This window comes from Nylanderia fulva, unplaced genomic scaffold, assembly GCF_048542155.1.
Source record: "Nylanderia fulva isolate GAGA-0341 unplaced genomic scaffold, ASM4854215v1 Scaffold9, whole genome shotgun sequence".
Taxonomy (NCBI): domain Eukaryota; kingdom Metazoa; phylum Arthropoda; class Insecta; order Hymenoptera; family Formicidae; genus Nylanderia; species Nylanderia fulva.
Window position 1 is genome coordinate 70,214 of NW_028191026.1, and position 21,661 is coordinate 91,874.

Below are 21,661 nucleotides of genomic sequence, written 5' to 3' on the forward strand. Positions count from 1 at the left end.
AGAGAAATTTTGAGAAAAATAAGGGAAAAGATTCATGTAGTAAGAGCCAAAACACCAAGCGTTATTATTAAAAAAAATATAACTAAATAACGACCTAAGTAACACGATAGTCTCTATCTAATTGTATGTAAATCTAAAATACAATATATTAATCAAGGTGGAAAAAAAGATCTACAACTGTCAAATAAAACGTAGTGACTTTATGCTAACCATCGAATCACACGCTACAATGGAACACAGACTCTGGCAGATTTATTATTCTTGTAATCGGTTGCAATTAACTGACTTGTGTGCGACGCGTATAAAGAATCGCGAGACGAGACATTCTCTAAAGCTCAATCTGTGTGACTCACCATTCCGTGACAAAGGCTGACACTGACCGCTGAACTTGGATCGCCATCGACTGACCCGCTGTAATAGCAACCCAACTGATGACCAGCGTGTTCTCGTCTAGTTGTGTTCTCGCTCATATGCGTCACCTACGTCATCGTCGTGTAACGAGTAATTAAGGCTGTCGATTAACTAGAGGAGAGAAATGTTACACGATCCATCTTTTTCTTACCTTTATATCGGGAGATACAAAACTGGCGTCGTGTGCCAATCTCAAACGAAATCGTCTTCCAAAGGCGGTAAATTCATATTGCGGATGAGGATCCCAAACTTCGGCCGACGCATGTCGAAAGTGACCACTGTGATGTCTCTTTGCCGTGGAAAATTCTTCGGCTGAGAACAAGAGACTTTTCAAGTAGAACAAGTTGTAAACTAAAAAATATGGAAAAGGATAATGTTAAGAAATGTTTTGCTCGTTCATTTTACAATCTCGTTACGATACAATTTGATCATTTCACTGCGCATTCTAGATCCGAATTATTACATATATATTGTATATGTGTATGTATGTATGTATGTATACAATTATTTATGTAATATTTAAATTTAAATTGTCACTATTTTTCTGTGTTGGCGCGCGAATGATAAACAGAGCCGCGGCGTGTCAACAATAACGCGCTGCGAGACGACATCAAGGCCGAATACTTAATATTATTATTAATAATTTGTTGCCGAAATATTTTACGCGCTGCTGAGGATACATAGTCTGTGCAATATATTTCACAGTCTCATTGTCATTTGTATAATAAGACTCGAGCGGGAAAGAGATCGATTATTTTAAAACATTCGTATATAATTTAATATCCTGTGTGTGTGTGTGTGTGTTGTAATCTTTATACTTATATACGTAAAATTATTTCGACAATACTTGTAATCGAATACATTTCATCCGATGCTTTATCGTTATCGTTAACTTATATATATCGACTATTAATCTAACTATAATAATTAATCTAACACTATATAATATTCAAACTGAGAACGTGCAGCAAACCTATGTATTATACACAAAGAGAATTTTCTCTTAAAATATACCCTAAAAATCATAATCGTGGGACAATATGGTATTCGAATAAGAATTTTATAAAAGTATCTCTGATTAATATTACCAGAATATAAAAAATATTAATATCTACTACAATAAGATATAAAATATGTCCGATTAATTTACTGTGTACGTGGTAAAATTTACTATGTATATATTAATATTTTTATTATGGTAAATATTAATCAGAAAAACTTTTATAAAATTCTTCCAATATCTTATTGTCCCACAATTACCATAATTTTCAGAGTAAATTCTAAGAGAAAATTCTTTCCGTGTACATATATGTGTCATATATGTACATATATTAAAAACTTGAGAAAGTTATAAGATTTGAAATGAGGAAAAAGTTTGAAACTGTTACTAAGAGTAATCAGTAGAGAAATATAATGGATATTTTCATTACTTTAATTGCGATTGATTTTCTTTCTGTATGCCGAAACAAAATTGATATCAATGATATACGCTCGTCGTCAAGAGCGTGCCATTATACAATTAATTGTCCGAATGCATTATTTAATTATGGTTGGATAAAATTTTGATATATTTATGCGTATTAATTATTTTTAATTTCGGATGTCATAGCGATCAAGGATCACAGAATACAAATATACAATATTGAAAAGTAACTCGCAAATGGATTTTCAGTCCTCAAATTGTCAATTTTTAATTTCAAATAACTTGCTTTGTGTTTGCTACTCGATATAAAAATTAGACATTTATACACCTGTATTTCAACTTTATTATATATTTTAAAATTAATTTAAAACAAATAAAAGCAAAATATAGGCGAGTATATACCTATTCAATTTTATATTCGTCAAACAAATTAATTCAAATTCTTTTACATCTGACAAAGCTTTGCTAAATTTTAAATTAAAATTGTTAAAGATATTGTTTTTTATATTAAAAAAAAATACATTCGTCCCTCTTATTGTTGATATAATCTTCATTTAAAATACTTACGTGGATCTTCATATTGATTTTGACTAATTTTGAAAGGCTTGACGTATTCTAGATTACTCTTAGCGAATGGCAACACATCGACCAATGATGCATTATTGCGTTTCTTCGTATTTTGTGGTTCCTCGGGAAGCACTGAAATTGTACAAAAATTCTATTAAAGATTAATTATAATCACACTTGTTTTCTCTTTTCAATTTGTTCAAATTTTTTTGTATATTCGCTGTTTTTTTAAATTGATAATTATTTACACAATAGGAAGTTTACGAAATAAATGTAAGAAAAAAAAATTAAATGTTAATCCCTAAACAAATTAAATATATACCAACTATTTACATTTTAATTTTCTTTCAAATTTAATTGGAGCTAACAGACATATACATAGGATAGAATATATTTATAAAATGGTTGTAAAATATAAATTTTGAAAAAAAAATCTGAATAATTTTAAATTGAAATACTTAAATGTCATTAAACAATCGAATCTTACACAACGATAATGATAAAAAGAAGAGTCATATAAAAGTTACTAATTTTTGTATTGACATTTATTAAATCGATCGCATTCCAATTTCCTTAGCAGATGCATTTATGGTAATATTTTAGCGACATTTATGTTTTTACGCTCACGGTACCTACATCATTTTAATCTCTGACTAATTTCATATTTTATTTTTGTTTAATAATAATTTCAACAAAAACTTTGAAAATCCAAATTTCAAAATCCAAGCAAATTTAGCGGAAATTATATATTCCAGCCTCTTTTAATTTATATCAGTAAAGAGAACTATTTTCTCCGTTTCTTTCATTCAAATCATATTCCAGCTATATAACATTTTTCTTCTGATATAAATTGTTATATACTACTGACGGTGACACACATGAAATAATTAATTGTAAATTAATTTCTCAAGTAATAATATTGATAAAATCGAAATGCAGCTAGAACGTACAGCTTGACACTTGAAAATTGAATGGAAGGAACATTATTGAATACAATAATTGATAGATTGAATAATTGACCGTTTAAACTAATTTATCGATATAAATTGAATAATATTGCTTACAATTTTTCTGATAAATTATCAATACATTAAAAATCCAGGCGAATTTTGTCATTATTTTTTTACCTTATTATTGGAATTGATTATAGTGCGAGCACAACAATGCGATTGTGGATATTCCTCTCTCTCTCTCAGATATAATTTAGATTGAACGGCATAAAATAAGAAATGGTAAGACCTTGAAGAAATTGTTCACACACTAAACAGCAGCCTCGTTTAATTATATCGTGCTCTACCTATAACATGACCTCGGTAGTACGCGAAACACATCTGGAGAAATACATAGCACGCACACACACACACGGTTCTATAATTACGCATGACAGTTTTCACAAGACGTATCGAATGTCAGTTCTGAATCACGAACCATGAGATAAACGTGAATGTTCTACAAACCGAGCATCAAATTTGCAACATCTTGCTTTCTATATTATAGAACATATAGTGGACAATACGCACGTATATTTTGATACACGATCATTTCCTCGAATAAAATATCGATCGAAATGGTGGATATGAGATTATTTCTAATAAACCTGTAAGTATAATAGCTATGTCGATTCATAAAATATAAATTCAGAAAAAGATTACAGCATAAACATAATACATATGTGCAAAAATATGGAGCAAAGTGATACGAGTAATTTTCTCTCTCGTCTTTTTTCTTGCAGACACACAAATAATTATAATTTTATAAATAAGAAATATAATTAAAGTACACAACAACGTATAGTTCAACTTAATATTCGATTCATAAAATAGCAAGAAATCAAAGTAAGAATTAACTTATATACAACATGAAATAATCTTTGTTTATTCTGTAATTTTTCAAGTGTGCGTTGTAACATGCATATAATGTAATAACACACCTTATGTAAATTTTAAATTATTAATTGTCAACTAAAGAATTCTATTTTTTCTTGTAATATAATACAATGTAAAAATGCAATAAAAAATCATATCTAAAAATGTTTTTTGGTGTGCATAATATCCTCTGTACATCTTCGTGTACTTATTATAGTATAATAGCAATATACATATAGAATAGAATAGAAACTGCCCCTCACACACACCATTGTTCAAGAGAGTATGTCAAGTACGATTAAAATTATACCAAAAGATGTTTAATATCTTAAAATGTAAAATCTAAAAATCCAATACGTTAAAATGTTTACGTTTTTTGGCACGTCGCGCGATAAATTTTCTTGCCGTACGTTTACTGTTTGTCGATGCAGAGTAATAGTAATTATCCGTTTTAACTTCCTGAGCTCAAAATTCATTTTACAAAGCGTAATATTTCTGAAAATACTGTAGAAACGTGCCAGACGGCACTATATCGTTCCAAACAATACGTTTGCTTTGCGTACTGAAATTTCTAAAAGAAATTTCTTTAATATAGCAATAATCCACTACTTCTGCTCTATATTCAAGTCAAATGTGTGACTAATGTGTGTTGGGTCATAAATATATCTTTCAAGTGCAGAGTGCATGAATAAAAGCATATTAGAAAATTTTCCGCAACAATTTGGTACACGATAAAGAAAAATTAGTATATTATCGGAAAAAAGATAAGAGATGCATAAAATATTTCTTTATAATGGATTATTATTATTATTATTGTTACTATTTTTCACATTTATGTGGAAATAAAAAAAGTTAAATCTAACTAAAACGATAAATCTTCACTTACCCTTTTCCATTCTCGCAAAAACTTGTAAAAAAACGATTTAAAAAAACACAAAAATTATAAAATAAAGTATTTCTAGAAAAGTTTTCATAAATCTTTTGCTTACATAAGTAAAACGTCAATATTGTTCGTATATATTTAAAAAGAATTTTTTTTAGGTACTTGTAACATTATTTTCTGCATTTCTCAATACTCAATTGAATTTATCGAATGCCAACAATTTTCTCAGTTAATTAATTATATTATAGGTTGAAATGATAATATACTATAATAGAGTTTTTTTTATATCATAAATATAGCAACCTCGACTGTCAGGTATTAATCTAAAACGAATATATATAATGTGTAATCTTATATTATAATATTATCTACATGAGAATACGCCAAGTTTGCAATGTTACACCTATATAATCATATATTTGCGATTGTGAAAAAAGAAAAAAATAGATTAATATTTGATCGCAAATGCGCCAAGTTTTGCTGTTTTGAAGTTTTCTCACCCTTTTCATTTCTAGTGCTAATGGAAACAAATTTGAATTTCGGTACAAATGGTAAAAATAATTTTACTTATCCCATAATTTATTTTTCATATAATTTATATCGTGTACGCTTTCGAATCTATTTTTTACGAAAGAGCAGCGTTATAATTCTATTAATATCTATTAAAGTTTGATCAACTCTCCTAAACTTTTCTTATAATCTCTTATAATACCGGAAGTAGAATTGAAAAATTTATCTTTATATTTTACATATATACATACATATATATATATATATATATATATATATATATATATATTATATATATATATATATATATATATATATATATATATATATAAATCCGCGCGAATAAACAATCTACACCTAGTTTCTGCGTATTGTGTACTGTAAACTACAGCATTGTCTTTCTAATATAAGTATAATAAAGATGCAGTCTCATTACTGTTTTTCTCGGATAAACGTTTACGTTTCGACCGTCTCGTCTCGTCGTCTGACTTTGCGCCGAGTGACACTGACAAGACTTTCTCGTCTTCCTCTTCCACAAGGCGGATACTGTATTGGTAAGAGAAAGATCTTTTACAGTGTCTCGCATGTGTTGCCATTTAATTACAGTATCGAAACATGAGTCTGGAAATATCCGAGTCTTGCAGCTTCGAAACACTAAACATGACGTGTAATAAAAATAATCTATCTATCTATCTATCTATCTATCTATATATACATACGAGTATATATATTTTATCTCACATAAAATACTTGCGCACAATTTTCAAAAAATTAAACAAATCTTTAATTGTATCATTGCTAAACTAAACTTTAAATTACTAAACTTGAGCAGTATTATCTTGCCAAATATATCGGGCAAAATTATTAAATTAACATATCTAAATTATATATCCAAATATGCTATATAGCATTATATAGACTATAACATGTTATGCCTTATTTATAACGATGTGCAAAATTATATTTGCGTTCATCTCCCTCTCTCTCGCTTTTTCTTTCTCTCTCAACTACCGACTTTTAAGGTACTGCCTAATATTAGACAATGGAAAAAAATGAAACATTGTCAATAAACATGATGTCGGTGATTTTTGTTAATAACTTTAAATGTACAACACGATAAAAAATTACATCTCATTTTTCTTCAACATTAATCTACTGTAACATTAAGCACATAGCAAATAACTTTGGAGCACAAAAGAAAGAAAGAAAGAAAAACGGGAAAAAGGAACGGAGAGAAAAGAAAGAATATAGTTTATCATGAAAAATAAACAAAAAAAAATACTTCTGTACCATTAAATACATAGAACATGATAGAATTAAATCGCTCCGAAATTATGCAACCTGTCATATTTTTGTCATATAATCAACTTATCGATTTTATTTTCTCCCCAATCTTTGAGAGTATTCATGATAATAATAATATTAAATTTAATCTCGCATTCATCGAAAAAAAGTTTCTATACTTGAGAAAGAATTTTTAAAAATAATTTTAAAATCATGACAAAAATTGAGAAAAAAAATGATATAAAGAAAGATGCGAGTTTCATATTTTTTGTATTCATATATGTATGTGACTTTATATTTTAAAAATCTAATGAAAGCTATATTTATAAAATAAATTTGTGATACATGTAAAAACGAGAGAAAAAACCAGATGGCAAAATGTACCAAAAGATCAAACTAAAATCCATTAAAAACGGGATAACCAAGTAACGATGGCGTAAAATTACAAATGGCATTGGTGCAATAAGGTTCAAGACCATTGAACGTGTTATCGTATCATTCAGAGTGCCAGCTGGCTTTAGCTATTTTAACCCGAATGGTCTTGGTCATAAATTATGGTTGGATCGACCGATATATCCTGTAACGGACCATAGTGGTCCGAGTTCTGCGAGTCAAAATGTTTACAGATAAGATGCAAAGTCTGACAGCAATGTCGCATCCTGTGCATTCGCGACTTTGTCACGCGAAACAAACTGTTCCCCAGAGCTTCAAATATTATTCAGTTGTAAAGTTATGATATTTTGTTAATCCAACTATATCTATCTAAATATTTAAACGATTTTTGCCTAGCCCAGCCAAACAATAAAAATGAATTTTTCTCCATATTTCGAAAGAATCGCCAAAGTTGATTTGATTTTGTATCAAACTGAATAAATCTTTTTGTGCAAAAAGTTTCTTTGATAAATTTTCAAATTATTATTTTTTTTATATATTTTATTTTTTTAAACACTTAATTCTTTATAGTATTTGACGATTACTTGTAGGTATTTTTAATGTTAAAAATATTAAAATTTGACAAAAGTAATTTTCACTGACAATGAAAAGAAATCGATATTAATCAAATTCACAGATAGTCAAAAAATAAAAAAATATCAAGAATCATTGATCAAGGAGGAAAAGAAAGATCCTAAATGAAAGATGAGCCAATCTGTATATTAAAGAATTATGAATAAAAATTTTTCAAATAATATATAATAGTAAACAATATTTTTCTCTTGTATGCATATAGCTCGAGTGTGATTAATTTTCTTTGAAGAAACCAGAGAAAATTAAATATCTTTGTCTCAGATGACGAGCTACCAAACACTATTTTAGAAAAATATATTGACATATATAAGGATGTATACATATATGTATATACTACGCAATATTTCTTCTCCTTGATAAATGGATTTATTACAAATTCAGATAACATAATTGAATTTCAAGAGTCCAAAGATTTCGAAAATAAAGATTATATAAATTGAATTATAGAATAAATAAATAATAAATGGAATCATGCTGTTGCATCTAGCTAACTCATTGTCAGATAACTTTGAGATAATTTAAATCAGTTCGCTTTAAAAAAAGTTAATTACATTTACATTTGTTAGTCATTGTTACAAAGAAACGTATGTCTTTACTTCAATGTTGCTGCTTCACGTAACATTAAACATGGATTAACAATCAAGGTCTAAGGTCTTTCTTAAAAGATACGCAATATCTTAGAGCACAGTTCAAGAGAAACCTGTATACTGAAATGCGACTGCATTTTGCAATCACACACAAAATATGTTTGAGAGAGACTATAAAGTTTATATAATAAATATTACGGCTATGCAAGCACGCAACATTTGTAATATTTGTAACATTTTGTGTTTAACATCATTTCACGTATCGCGAAAATACAAGTTGTTCGGCATGGAAGAGAATTGGAGAACATCTCGATATATTAATTTTTTTTTAACAACATGAATATAAAGATTTGCAGATTGATCATCAATCGTTTGCAATCTTACACACCTATATGCCTTCATTAAAACAAAACATAAATAAATAAAATTACATATATAAATTTGTTATATCTGCAATTTTTTAAACATAAAATTTTTAAACTCTGCCAACTATTTTTCCTCAATACTCGAATTTCTATTACTTTTATACAATTAATAAAAAATTCAAATTTTTTTCATATTATTATACGTATGTATAAAATGTTTTAAAAAATATCACATATGTAAATGTGGAATACCATATTACACAGAGAAGATTACCATAATAAAAATTATTAATACCTACCACAATAAGATATGAAATATGTTGGATTAATTCGATTTAATTATGGTAAATATGAATTCAGAAAAATTGTTGTTTTAATAAAATTCTTCCAATATTGTCCCACGATTACTATAATTTTCGGAGTAAATTCTAATTGTAAGAGAAAATTCTGACATCTCTTCAAGTTTATCGGTTTGGTAATTTTCGACAGAGTTGTATTCTTACAGTAAAATCATAGCTACAATTATCCGTGGATAAAGAGTCGAAAACAAAAGCAAACGCGGCAAAAGAGGCTTCCGAAGCGAAGCGAAGCAAAGACGAAGAAGGTTGTGCTCGGTTAAACGCGTGATGTTCGCGTTTGCTGACTCTAACAGAAACACGAATCCTCATGACGTACGCACTTTTAGGAGCGTTTAGCGTTCACTGCTCGCACGCGGCTACACTTTTATTAAGTTAAGTCACACCAACTTGAGTTTCTCCTCACTTCTCTTTTCTGTCTTGCACATCGTTCACATTTAGAGAGCATCTCTCTATCTCTATCCGACTATATGCATACTCGCGTAGGCGCGATGTTTTTGTGTCATGCTGCCAACGTGGCCGTGCAAAGAGAATATATACGTTTTATCAACACGCTCTCTCACACGAAGCAGCCCCGTTTGTGCGTTGTATGCGTTTCGTAACGTGCAAGCTTGCCGGCAAATTCGCGAAAACGTATATCTCTATCTACCTTGTTGCAAATGATATTGTTTCTTGGAACATTTTGCTTGGAAAAGAAGCAAGATTGAGTTTCGTGACAATCGGATCGTATATGTATTTCACTTTCAACCAGACAATTTTAATTACAAATCACATATTTGAACCGAGTGTGTGTACGCGCAAAAATACTCGAAATTCTATCAAAATTACGATACTTTCCTTCTTAATCAAATTAAAACCTAATTTTATTTTATCCGTTTTCATTCAAGTCATTTTTCATTCATGTAAATATATCAATAGAAATTTTGGAATTGAAAAATTTCCATTTTGGACAAAATTGAGACAAAATTATCTAAACATAAGATAGCAGCGAATATATGAAGTAAAATGGAAAAGCAACGTTTGCATAAACATGTTTTAATATATTATAATATACAATTTCTCGCTTTCTCTCAAGTCACGCTCATTTTCTTCTTTTTTTTTTTTTTTTTTTTTTTTTTTGCAATTTGTCACGCACGTTTATTCGAGTCTGTTTGAAATCTAAATTGAAAAGGGATGGAATGAATAAAAGAATAAATGTAATAAAAAACTCACCCTCGTTGGTGAAATTCTGGTCGATCGATTCCAATGTCGTGGTCGCAAGACCGTAGTCGGGCTGCTTCTTCCTTGCTTGATCGACGATACGATCGAGCGTTGAATCGTTTCGTAATCGGCCGATCCTGTCTACGTTGCGTACGTTCGACCACAAGATTACTAGTAATATCACGAGCAAAACGATGCCGAGGGTCGCGCTAATCGTGGCGACGCGATTCCAAATTCGCGACATCTCTGCAATTCCCACTGATATACACGTGCATCTATTCGTTGTAAACGTATTCAGCGTTCTCGCGCTACTTTCGACAAAAATTTCTAATCACTAATATATATATATATATATATATATATATATATATATAGCTATTTACCGAGAGATCGATTTCGCATCGATTCCGATCTCGTTGGCACGCATTGCTCGCGGCATCAATTAATCATCCCGCGACAGAATCACGTCATCAGACTCGAAAGAATAATCGCGTACAGGCAAACGCATATTTCCAAGCATTCGAGAGAGCCGAGATTATTTCCGATATCTTGGTATATCCGTATAAACCCTCCGCGGAGAGAGAGGTCTCAAGGTCTCTCTTCCTCCTTTCGAATCTTGTTTTCTTGGCAAACGACGTCTCGTCTCGACTGAGAATGCAACTTGGATCGGCGGCGCAGCGTCCATTAAAGAACGGAACACAATCTCGCCAATCTTTCTCTCAAAGAACCTCGACCATACCGTGCTTATATGTGCTGTGCGAGTGTCGAGAGAGTGCGCGTGCCGCTGCGTTACTGCTGATTGCGAGAGACGAGTCGGCCGAAAGAATTGAAATGCTCATGCCTGAATGCTCAAGAACGGATATCATGGCTCGTGTTGTTTGTCGATTTGTCGAACGCGATCCAATTTATAGTAGATGCCTCTAATTCATTTCGCGATTGGCGCCTTTACGCGGCTGGAAGCTTATGTTTGTCGCGCCAACTTCGTCGCGCTCCTTCTCTCGAGGATCGCGCGAGAAACATTTCCGACAAGTCGAAGCGAAAGCAATTTGCAATTTATACTCGTATTTATCCACACCGTACGATTCGATCCTGCTTCGGCTGCTGCTGCTGCTGCTGCTGCTAAGCGCGCGCACCTTCCTAAAATTAAATAAAGGACATTTTTTTTAGATAAATAACCATTTTTTTAATTATATATTTAAAATTACACAATTTCCCTGCCAATAATTTCTATTGTTTAAAATTCTCATCGATATGTCAGCTCCATACATTTTTTAAGAATATAAGTGATAAAATAAATGCAAAGCTAGAGAAAGATTGTGTATTTTACAAAAACATTGAAAATAAATTCCACACAGCATATTGAGCTAAAATCAAATTTAAATTTACATATACAATCAGCTTTCAGAGATAGCAACTCTACTATTAATATATATTATTTTTCGATACATGGTTATTGTTTTTTTTTTTAAGTTATAATTATACACATGCTATGTGTAACGTATATTACACATATATTCGGCAACATTTTGTGATACATATTTAAAAGAAAAAAAATTAAAAATGATTGGTTTCTTTTCTAAATAAATACATCCTCAATTCTATAAGTTAATGCGAAATTTCTAACTTCATAAATAATATTAATAATCGGAATCTTCCTTGCAATATTAATCAAACATAACTCTCAAAATTCTAGAGCCAAGAACATAACATTTATATATGTATATTTTTTTTATTTTTATAAATAAAACGATTGAAAATAATTCCATAATTACGAGGATCCGACTAGAAAATAAATTTATCAAAGTTTATCAAAGCAAAAATTATATCATTGTTAAATTATATCTTCGAAATGTATGTATGTATAACGCGCAAAAGTTAAACTCGAAAACGTTGCTATTTTTTCTATATAGTTTTTTATCGCTATGTAAGAAATTATGTGTATCCGACATTTCTTTATCTTTTCTAGAAAGATAATAATTTTCGTCGAGTGCCGGATATTTGGAAGAAATGTAATCCAAAGTTTACAAATCAAAGCAAAGGAAAGCTAAACATTTAAAACCAAGCGAACGGAATATAAATAAATGTAGCTTTTTTTATTCAAGGAGTCTCTTAAAGAGAATAATGGTATTCTAGTAAAGTTTCTAGTAAAGTGTCGGAAAATTTGAGAAAAAGAAGCTTAAATTTTCGCGGTATCATCAAGGCTGAGGGCGAATGAAATATAAAAGTTATTGCTCGATGCGTGGCTGTCGACCTCGGAAATCTCTTAAGGTCTGGGTCAAACTATTCTCGTCATACGCGCACGCACCGAGTTTGATCAATTGGTTAGATGATCGATAAATCTTTGTTTCCAAATTTCATCAAATTCGCATAGTATAATCATCTTTCTTTCTTTTTTCGACATGTAGCATGCAATACTTGCACAACGATTTCTCGTTCAACAAGATTGTTCAATCGACAATCTGCTCGATAATACTGAATATTTTAATATGTATGTACATATATGACAATAAATATATACATATATATTTGACATTTAATGTAAGAAAACTTTTTATTTATCAATGGTATTTTAGCGCAACTACACAGAGAAAATTTTCTCTTAGAATTTACCTTGAAAATCATGCATGATAATCATGGGACAATATGGTATTGAAAGAATTTTTTAAGAGTTTTTATATTTACCACAATAAAAATATTAATATCTACCACAATAAGATATATGTAAAATATATTCGGTTAATTTTATTATGTATTGTACATAGTAAAATTTACTATGTACCTATTAATATTTTTTATTGTGGTAAATATTAATCAGAGAAACTCTTATACAATTCTTCCAACACCATATATTATCCTACGATTACCATGATTTTTAGGGTAAAGTCTAAGAGAAAATTCTCTCCGTGTAAAAAAAAGAGAGGACAAGAGCATCTCATTTACAACATTATTTTATCTAATTAATAAATTTTTGTTTGACATAAAAAATTCTTTTAATTTAATATATGTATAATATTATTTTCATGATTTAGTTGACTCATTAAAGTTAAATTGATAAAATATTTCTCTTTTCAATCATTTATACGGTAAATTATAATAAAATAGAATCCAAACATCTTCGTCTTGAAATATTATTTTTTATTAACTTATATAATGTTTTAGATACGATAGGAGAAAAAATGAAAGAGATCGTTACCTTATGCATTGATACGATTTAAGTGATTTTTCTATTTATGATTATAATAAATAAATTTGATGATACTTTTTAACAAAGTTCTTATATCGAAAAAATAATCAAAACTATATCATACAACTGCGTATAAATAATATGTAAATAGTAGGTACGAAATATACATACATATACGTACACTGAAAAAAATTGATTTGACTAAACTTTTTAGTTAAATTACTATTTTAATTGAATATATATTAGTATTTAAGTCAAATATACGTTTTGTTAGATTTAATGTTATACGTAATTTAAATATTAATTTTTATATATTCATTTAACAAAATAATATTTACTTGAAAGATTATTTAGTCAAGTTAACCAATTTTTTCAGCGTATATAAATAAAAAGATGTAAAACTTTAATCTGTCAAACCATGCCTATATTTATTATGTGTAAGAAAAAAAGTAGATGTAATATATTTATTTTTTCTCTAAATTAATAAATTAATATACGGCTGTCATGTTTTTTCGACGATAAAATAAAATTCGGCACTTCTTCCACCACGATGTATTCACGCTATAAAAAAATTACGAGGGGGGGGGGGGAGGGTTAAAGAGAACCATTCTTTATAATACAATTTGGTTAATTTAAATTACATTATCGCTCTTCTCTCTATCTCATCATTGAAATTTTTCGGGCAAATACTTTAATCAAAAAATTGACACGAAGAGTGTCACGTGTAGCCTTGCAATGCTGCAGACTGTAAAAAAAATTAACATTCCATCGCGTTCCTTATCAAAACTTTACCACATAAAGATTGATTCACAGTATCCGATACGTAATTATTGACAAAAATTAATATCGGATATTAACAAATCTCTTTGTTCATTTACATCACTTAAAAAAAGTGAGTGAAAAGGTTTGAAAGACGAATTTAACTTTTAGTATTTACATTAAAAAAAAGAAAAATCAGAGAAAAACTATAGACGGATATATGCTCGTGTTAATCTTTGTCGTAGAAAAAAATATTATTTAACATTCTATACGAGAAAATGTAATAAACCACATAAAATTTTCAATATCTCTCTGTATAATAGTTCACTATGTAACAAATTATCTTTAATTAATTTATTAAATTAAAGACTTAAAAATTAAGAAACAAGATTACAGTTAAAAGAAGAAGCAATCGATTAAAAAAATTACTTAATTTGTATAGAAGAAAAAACAACTTTTTCGCGTGTATTGTTTATACAATCTCAATTTTTTGAAATGTAAGTGCTCATACTTGACTCGACGACTGAGACTTGATTGTTGGCACACGGATCATGACCTATTGATATACCGATTGTGAAACAATTTGCGTTCAACAGTATCGAGACCATCCTATTATCAATATCAATTCGTGCATATATCGATGAGAAATAGAAGAAATAATATATACACAATTATTTCTATATAATCTGCATTGTTCTTTATATACATATATATTGTTTTCTTTTTTTCATTGTCGTCTGATCTAGATACCGGCAATTTTTGGATATTAATATATGAATCGAGCTTAACGTTAAAAGTCTACCAAAGAATCTTTCTTACTCCACCTGACGTGCACACGCACACACACGCATATACGTGCGTACGTGAGGGACAAGATCGAATGAGGTAAGGAATGTAACTACATGAAAACCGGTAGTGTGCATTTTCAACTCATACATTGTCTGATTTTAAATTTGTGTAAATTTACACTCCTCTGTAGACAGACAGACACACACACACAAACACCCACCTCTTTCCACCTGCTTTGTCACGTACTGCTACGAACGTTGACTCCAAATCTTTGTTTAATGCAAATAGTAGTGAGCGATAGTAACCGAAACTTCAACTCCGGTGAAAGATTATTTTGTAAGCTTGCTACTGAAAAAAAATCACGAATACGACGATCGGAATATTTGAAATTTTATTCAAAATATATATTAATCGAAAAATTGTTTCCAATCGCTTCTTGAATCGAAACAGAGTTTCGAGCAGTCTTGATGAAAAAGATAAAAGAAGATGAAAGAACAAGAGAAAGATTACTACACCAGCTCTTCATAGCTTCTTAACTATTCTCTGCTTTAAAAAAATGTTTTCTCAAGTTTGTTTAAGGGAGGGGGGGTAGGGAAGAAACGGAACTCGTGAATTGTATGGCGCGACATGCGCGCGCGCGCTCTAAACCTAAAAATACAAATTTAAATATTGCGTAACGCGTCGGTGTCGGTAGCAGCACTCATTTTCACGGACAATCGCTTCCGGGGGAGGTGGAAAGGGAGGGGGAGGGAGAAGGAATAGTTTTACCTAATATACGATATGACATTTGACAATCTTATACACGCTGCCTAATATTTTTGCTAGTCGTTATATCACGATACACGTAAAAATATATTATCACATCATGGCGTTATAATATAAAACACTTACCGCAGCCTCAATAGCAGATGCAGCTCGGAATATCACTATTTATTGTGCGTGCAAACAAACTTATCCGCAAACAAATAAATCGCGACGTCCGCGTCCACGAGATCGAGACGATCAAGTCGATAATATAAAGTACCTCCGCGAAGAAATGCGCGAAGAATCGAAAAGCACGATGACGATCGACACAATTCAACAAGCACCGACCGACCGACCCGACCCACTCGCACGCACCAACTGAAGTCAGTCCCGAAACGCCAAATGCCCCGCGCTCGCACGACCTACACCTCCTCACCACCATCCGTCCCTAAGCGACAGCGCCGGGCAACGATCTCGCAGTCGTATAATCTGTGCTATTATTCCGTACTCTGCTACCATCTATCGTCTATAGTCTATAACAACTTTTGATAATACATGTACCGCCAAAATATCTATGTGTTGTCAAGCGCACCAAATATATGTATATTAATTGTCATGCAAATTCATTATGTATATATACTGAAACATTTTAACTTACTTTTTTCCCTTTTAATCGTTATTCTAAATTCTATGAAAATAATGTACTTACCGCATACTCGCTGCATAATGCTGCATGAAAAATCACTGCACTCAAACACTGACGAGGTACTGTTACTCGTCAGTGACTCAAATATGGCTATCGTAAGACAAAAAAAAGAAAGAGCGACTTTTTTGTCCCGATAATTTTTATAAAAAAGAAAAAAATGTAAATCTGAATATCGTTAATGCTGTGTGCGCAAATTCGGACGAATTTTACAAGCAGACGTAACAATTTTACGCGATCGACACAACGAAGCAACAACAACGACCGATTAGGTGCACTCGCATACACCGACTGAAGTTGACCCCAAGCCACCAAAAAAATATTAGTTCCAAAAAGCTAACAACTTCATACATATATATTTACCGCGAAATTTTAAAATTGTTTTCTGCACTATAGAATAAATGTGTGTACAAGTAACAAAAAATAAATAAATATTTACAGTAGAAGTTATCTGATTTTTTTTTTTTTTTTAGTTAGTGTGATTATTTGTTTGTAACATCGAAATTTGCTTGTAAAGAAAAATTATATTTGATATTTACGGTTCACATAATTTTACTCTCTCACATAACTTTGACAATTCAATTGAATTTCTAAACAGTGTCAAAGATTATATATAAACACACGTTTAAAAAAATAAATAATAAATAATGTAACATAAATGAAAAAAATTTTAATTTTAAATATATTTCAACTATTGTCACACATAATAAATCAAGTTTTCTATGCACGATACACATTTAATGTCAAAATTTCTTTATCTATTTATTAATATCTTTTCAAAGGCATATAGCCTGATGTGTTCAAAGGTGTCATCTATTCTAATAAATATATATATATATATATATATATATATCTATATATATATACTTTCTTTCAAATATTAATGTTTCTCGTGTATATGTGTATGCGTGCATATTGAATTACATGCGATAAAGGCCGTGAACGGGGAGATGTTTTAAAGCATTTTGCATTAAACAATCAGAATAAAGAAATCTTTACTTTTTTATCCCGAAATTAATGAATCAAACACTTTAAAGCATTCTAATCTTTCTCCAAAGTCAAATAAGCAATTGTATCTGTAACAGTAATCTGATTAAAAATGGTAATAGTAAAAAAATAAAAATAAAATTAGATAAAAAATGAAAATGAAAAGCTATCTCAAAACAATGTAATTTTATTCGTTCATATGGTCGATTCATATGAAATTTACGTGTACCAAGTATAGCTGTTACAATTACAAAGAGCAATTTTTGTCTACGTAAGAAACGTAACCAACGATTCATTCGGTTTTTCAAGATATCATTTTAGTCGTTCGTTCAAAATCGACATAGAACACGTACTATTATATTAAACGTTATGTCTAATGATGTATCTAGATCGTCATCTCGATCTTTAGATTAGGACAAGTCGTCGTTTAGATTCGGTCAGGATATACCCTCATCAGAACCCTGAATTATTTGCACCCTCAAGCCAATTTACATCAACGTTATTGTTTCTTCTTTACATTTGCTCGCTTTACATTTTAGCAAGAAATTATGAAACATTTATCGATTACATCTCGTGCATTATAAAGTGAGTAGTAGGCTTAGTAAAGCAGATTTACTAATGTAACATGTAACTTGAAAAATAATACCATGTTTGAAAACTTAAAACAAATATATCTATCTATTTGAAAAGAAGGGAAAAGAAAGAATCGCGTTGAAACATGTAGATCGCATTGACACGTAGATATCGCAAATGTACACAAGGGAAAGATGTATGTACTCGCATGTATATAAAAGTGTGTGCGTGTGATATATACACGAGTTTTAATCATTCATAAGATAAAGATTGTTTGAAGAATGGACATGTTGGCCCTTAAAGCTTCTAATAACATTTCGCGTGTTTCTACATTCATCATGTTTTGGGGATATCAGTTTCTTGAAAGATGCGGAAATTGGCAGTAAGGAGGAATCAATAAACGTGACGTTCAAAATTAGCACGAAAGTGCAATTAATTATAAGTTATGCTACATAAACGAGGAACATGTATAATAAATATCGAATAACAGTTGTAGTACTTATGGTAGTAGTACGAAGTAGTAGAATGCAGCGTACACGTACTATAGCAGCGGCTATAAAAAAGTATCTACTACGCACGAGTTTGTTACATTCGCGCTACTTATTCTCTGTTTCTATTTGTTTTGCTCTCTCTTTTTCTCTTTCACACACATTCGTTATTCTCATTATTCTCACTCATGCTCACTACTTTATTCATTCATTCATTCATTCATTCATTCATTTATTAATTAATTAATTTATGCATTCATTTGTTCATTCATTTATTCATTCTCTTCACTTGCTCTTTCTTTCTCTCACACTCATGCAGCGCGCGCGTGCGCTTTCTCTGCACCATAAATCCTTTCTCATTTTTCTCACTCTACCTTTCTCACACCTTACATTTGTCTACCTACCTACATTATAATCACTATCATCATTGTAATCATCGTCATCGTGTCGTTATATATTCGGTCGAGAATCGTAACTGCTTTCTTTTCTAACGACTTGCCAATCACCATGGCGGCATAATTCAGCAGCAATCGGCACAGAATATCTATGTATTTGATTCATCAGTCTATTGTATCGTCATTTTCAATGTCCGTTTGTTCATCTCATAACACAAACAATAGACTCTTTTCAAAATGTCCAACAATGTCTATTAACATCCTTTAGCTATTCACACATTTTCGAGACCATCTTTTCCATCTCGACGTCCGTATCGATGTCGTGATGCATGTGACTACTCGCACTGCTCGAAACTATATTGCTGGTAGTGATTGGAGTAGTTGCGGATGCCGCAACCGTCGACGGTGTATTGGGTGTTGTGCCTGGGGTCCCTGAAAGTTCGATGGGCGAGCCTGGCGATGCGAGAGGTTCGGCCAAGTCCTCTAATCCTTTGGGTGTTGGCAGTTTATTTAGTTCTTCCCTCAATAGCCTGTAGTGTCTCTGTAAAACGAAGAAAACATTCCTTAATAAAGTTATATCGCTATAACTGTCTCTGTGCGCAAATCTTCAAACATTCTTCTCTTAGAAAACATATACATATGTATATGATACTTACCCTCAGAGACAAAGCATTCAGAGAAATAGTACGACCTGATCTACGGTCTGATCCGTGCATTTCCATATCTCTTATCCATCCCTCTAATTGCGCAACGATTTCGTGCCTTTTTATCCAAAAGTGAGTATGTATAACCTGTGTCGCAAAATCATTTATAAAGTTTATTTATAATAAAGTGAAAGGAATGCGTTGTAAAAAAGCGGCGGAAAGACATTTTTTATTTCGATAATTTATAGAACTTGAGAAATTTATCCTTGTAGTATAAATAACAAATGATGATGATGATAATAATATAATACAATTTTATTATTATTATTATTATTATTATTATTATTATTATTATTATTATTATAGTATTAATATGATAATTTATTGCAACATAACAGAGAATGAAGAGTGCACGCTTATATAAAATGAGAGATCTTAAGATCATTTCACAGGTCAATTACCTACCTCCTTAAAACATGGACAAGGATTACGAATTTGATCGAGCATTGCCCATTTGGCAGTAGCCTGACAAATATTCGCATTGTATGCTTGACTAGATGGAGCACCGCTCGACGTGCCCCGTGATCGTTCGTATCCAGGCTCATTAAAATAAGGTTCAGATACTAAGATTAGCGACTGTATCGATACCAAGACCTGTGTCCAACAAAATTATAATTATCGAATCTTGTATACATTGTCATTATCGAATAAATATTAATTCATTAAATTAAAGAAAAAATGACAAAAGAAATTGAACCAACAAATAAGTCTTATTTTCAGAAGTTTACCTGGAGGAAACTACTCGTATGCGCATTCCACTTTTCCTCGGGCCGACCGTGCCAAGTATTTAACACACTGAGACAGACCTTTCCGTCATTGTATAAATTTGGATTAAAACGTACGGTGTGACGACCGGTTGTCTCTAAGTTTATTAACATTGGGCTATTAGGATAGTCGGGAGGGAAGTATACGTCAAATTCAAAACAGCCGTTTGCGTACGGTGTTTCTGCTGGCCCCGTTATGAGTACCTTTAACAATCGTATATATCGTGTCACATTGCGGTGAATATAAAAGTCACAAATTGCCAATTAATTCTTAATATTGATTAATATTATTGGAACAAGTGAGATATTTCTTTTACACATACGTTACTGTTTACTAAAATTACAATTAAAAAAAAATCTCAATCGCTTTTACGCGTTGCCTTTTTATAATTTCTTTTTTATCGCATATTGTTTATATAAAATAAATTTCACGCATTTACACATACACACACAGAGAGCCTTTGATTTGAAACATGATGATAATTAAAGTGTTGTGCGTACATGAAATAAAAATGAAACAAATAAAATACCTTCATGATGTCTAATCTATCCGCATCACATCTTACAAACACACTGCTGCTGTAAGAGAGAGGTAATGCTGTCGAGAGCGTGACGGCTTCTTGGGCTAATCTTTTTACTCGTGTGGGATGACTCCTCTCACCTGCAGCCCTCATATTTGATTCAAAATGATACGAAACGGTGAATTTATAACCTCCGCCGTCTGGATTCTCGGTAATCATTTCATAGGTATCTATGGAAAAGGAAAAAACGAGTATTAATTGCTAATTGTCATTACTTTATTATTACAAGTACTATTAGCTTTAGTACCATTAATTTTAATTTCTTAGCTATTTGCAAAAATTCTTGATAATTATATAAATGAGAAACAATATAATATATTAATTTACAGAGATTACTTTTAACAGTTTTGAAATTTTCAAAAAAAATCTTTTTACTGTGCATTTTGTAATAATAGTTTGAAGAAATAATCAAGAGTGTACGAGAAACTTTTCGCTTTGTATAGTTGGAAGTGTTTAATATTAATTATTAAATCAAAAATAAAACTGCAGTTACAATATAATGTGTATATATAT

At 30.8% G+C, this 21,661-nt stretch overlaps 2 protein-coding genes across 6 annotated transcripts in view; both read right to left on the reverse strand.

The window, feature by feature from the left end:
* LOC114946452 (ADAM metallopeptidase with thrombospondin type 1 motif A) overlaps positions 1–16,365 on the reverse strand; it is a 40,407-nt gene extending 24,042 nt beyond the window's left edge. For 2 of the 4 annotated variants that reach the window (XM_029322942.2, XM_029322940.2), the window contains exons 1-6: positions 16,101–16,364; positions 10,861–11,614; positions 10,490–10,785; positions 2,402–2,533; positions 563–723; positions 354–479 (exon numbers count right to left, since the gene is read on the reverse strand). In XM_029322942.2, coding sequence (XP_029178775.2) covers positions 354–479; positions 563–723; positions 2,402–2,533; positions 10,490–10,785; positions 10,861–10,916 — 771 coding nt within the window. In that variant the 5' untranslated portion in view covers positions 10,917–11,614; positions 16,101–16,364. Of the gene's footprint in view, positions 1–353; positions 480–562; positions 724–2,401; positions 2,534–10,489; positions 10,786–10,860; positions 11,615–16,100 lie in introns of all 4 variants that reach the window. The other 2 variants (XM_029322943.2, XM_029322941.2) reach the window with 2 other exon arrangements.
* A 1,449-nt stretch (positions 16,366–17,814) lies between these two features.
* Bruce (BIR repeat containing ubiquitin-conjugating enzyme) overlaps positions 17,815–21,661 on the reverse strand; it is a 31,824-nt gene continuing 27,977 nt past the window's right edge. For both annotated transcript variants that reach the window (XM_029323246.2, XM_029323248.2), the window contains 5 exons: positions 21,098–21,318; positions 20,532–20,771; positions 20,209–20,397; positions 19,756–19,890; positions 17,815–19,640 (listed from right to left, as the gene is read on the reverse strand). In XM_029323246.2, coding sequence (XP_029179079.2) covers positions 19,368–19,640; positions 19,756–19,890; positions 20,209–20,397; positions 20,532–20,771; positions 21,098–21,318 — 1,058 coding nt within the window. In that variant the 3' untranslated portion in view covers positions 17,815–19,367. The remainder of the gene's footprint in view (positions 19,641–19,755; positions 19,891–20,208; positions 20,398–20,531; positions 20,772–21,097; positions 21,319–21,661) is intronic.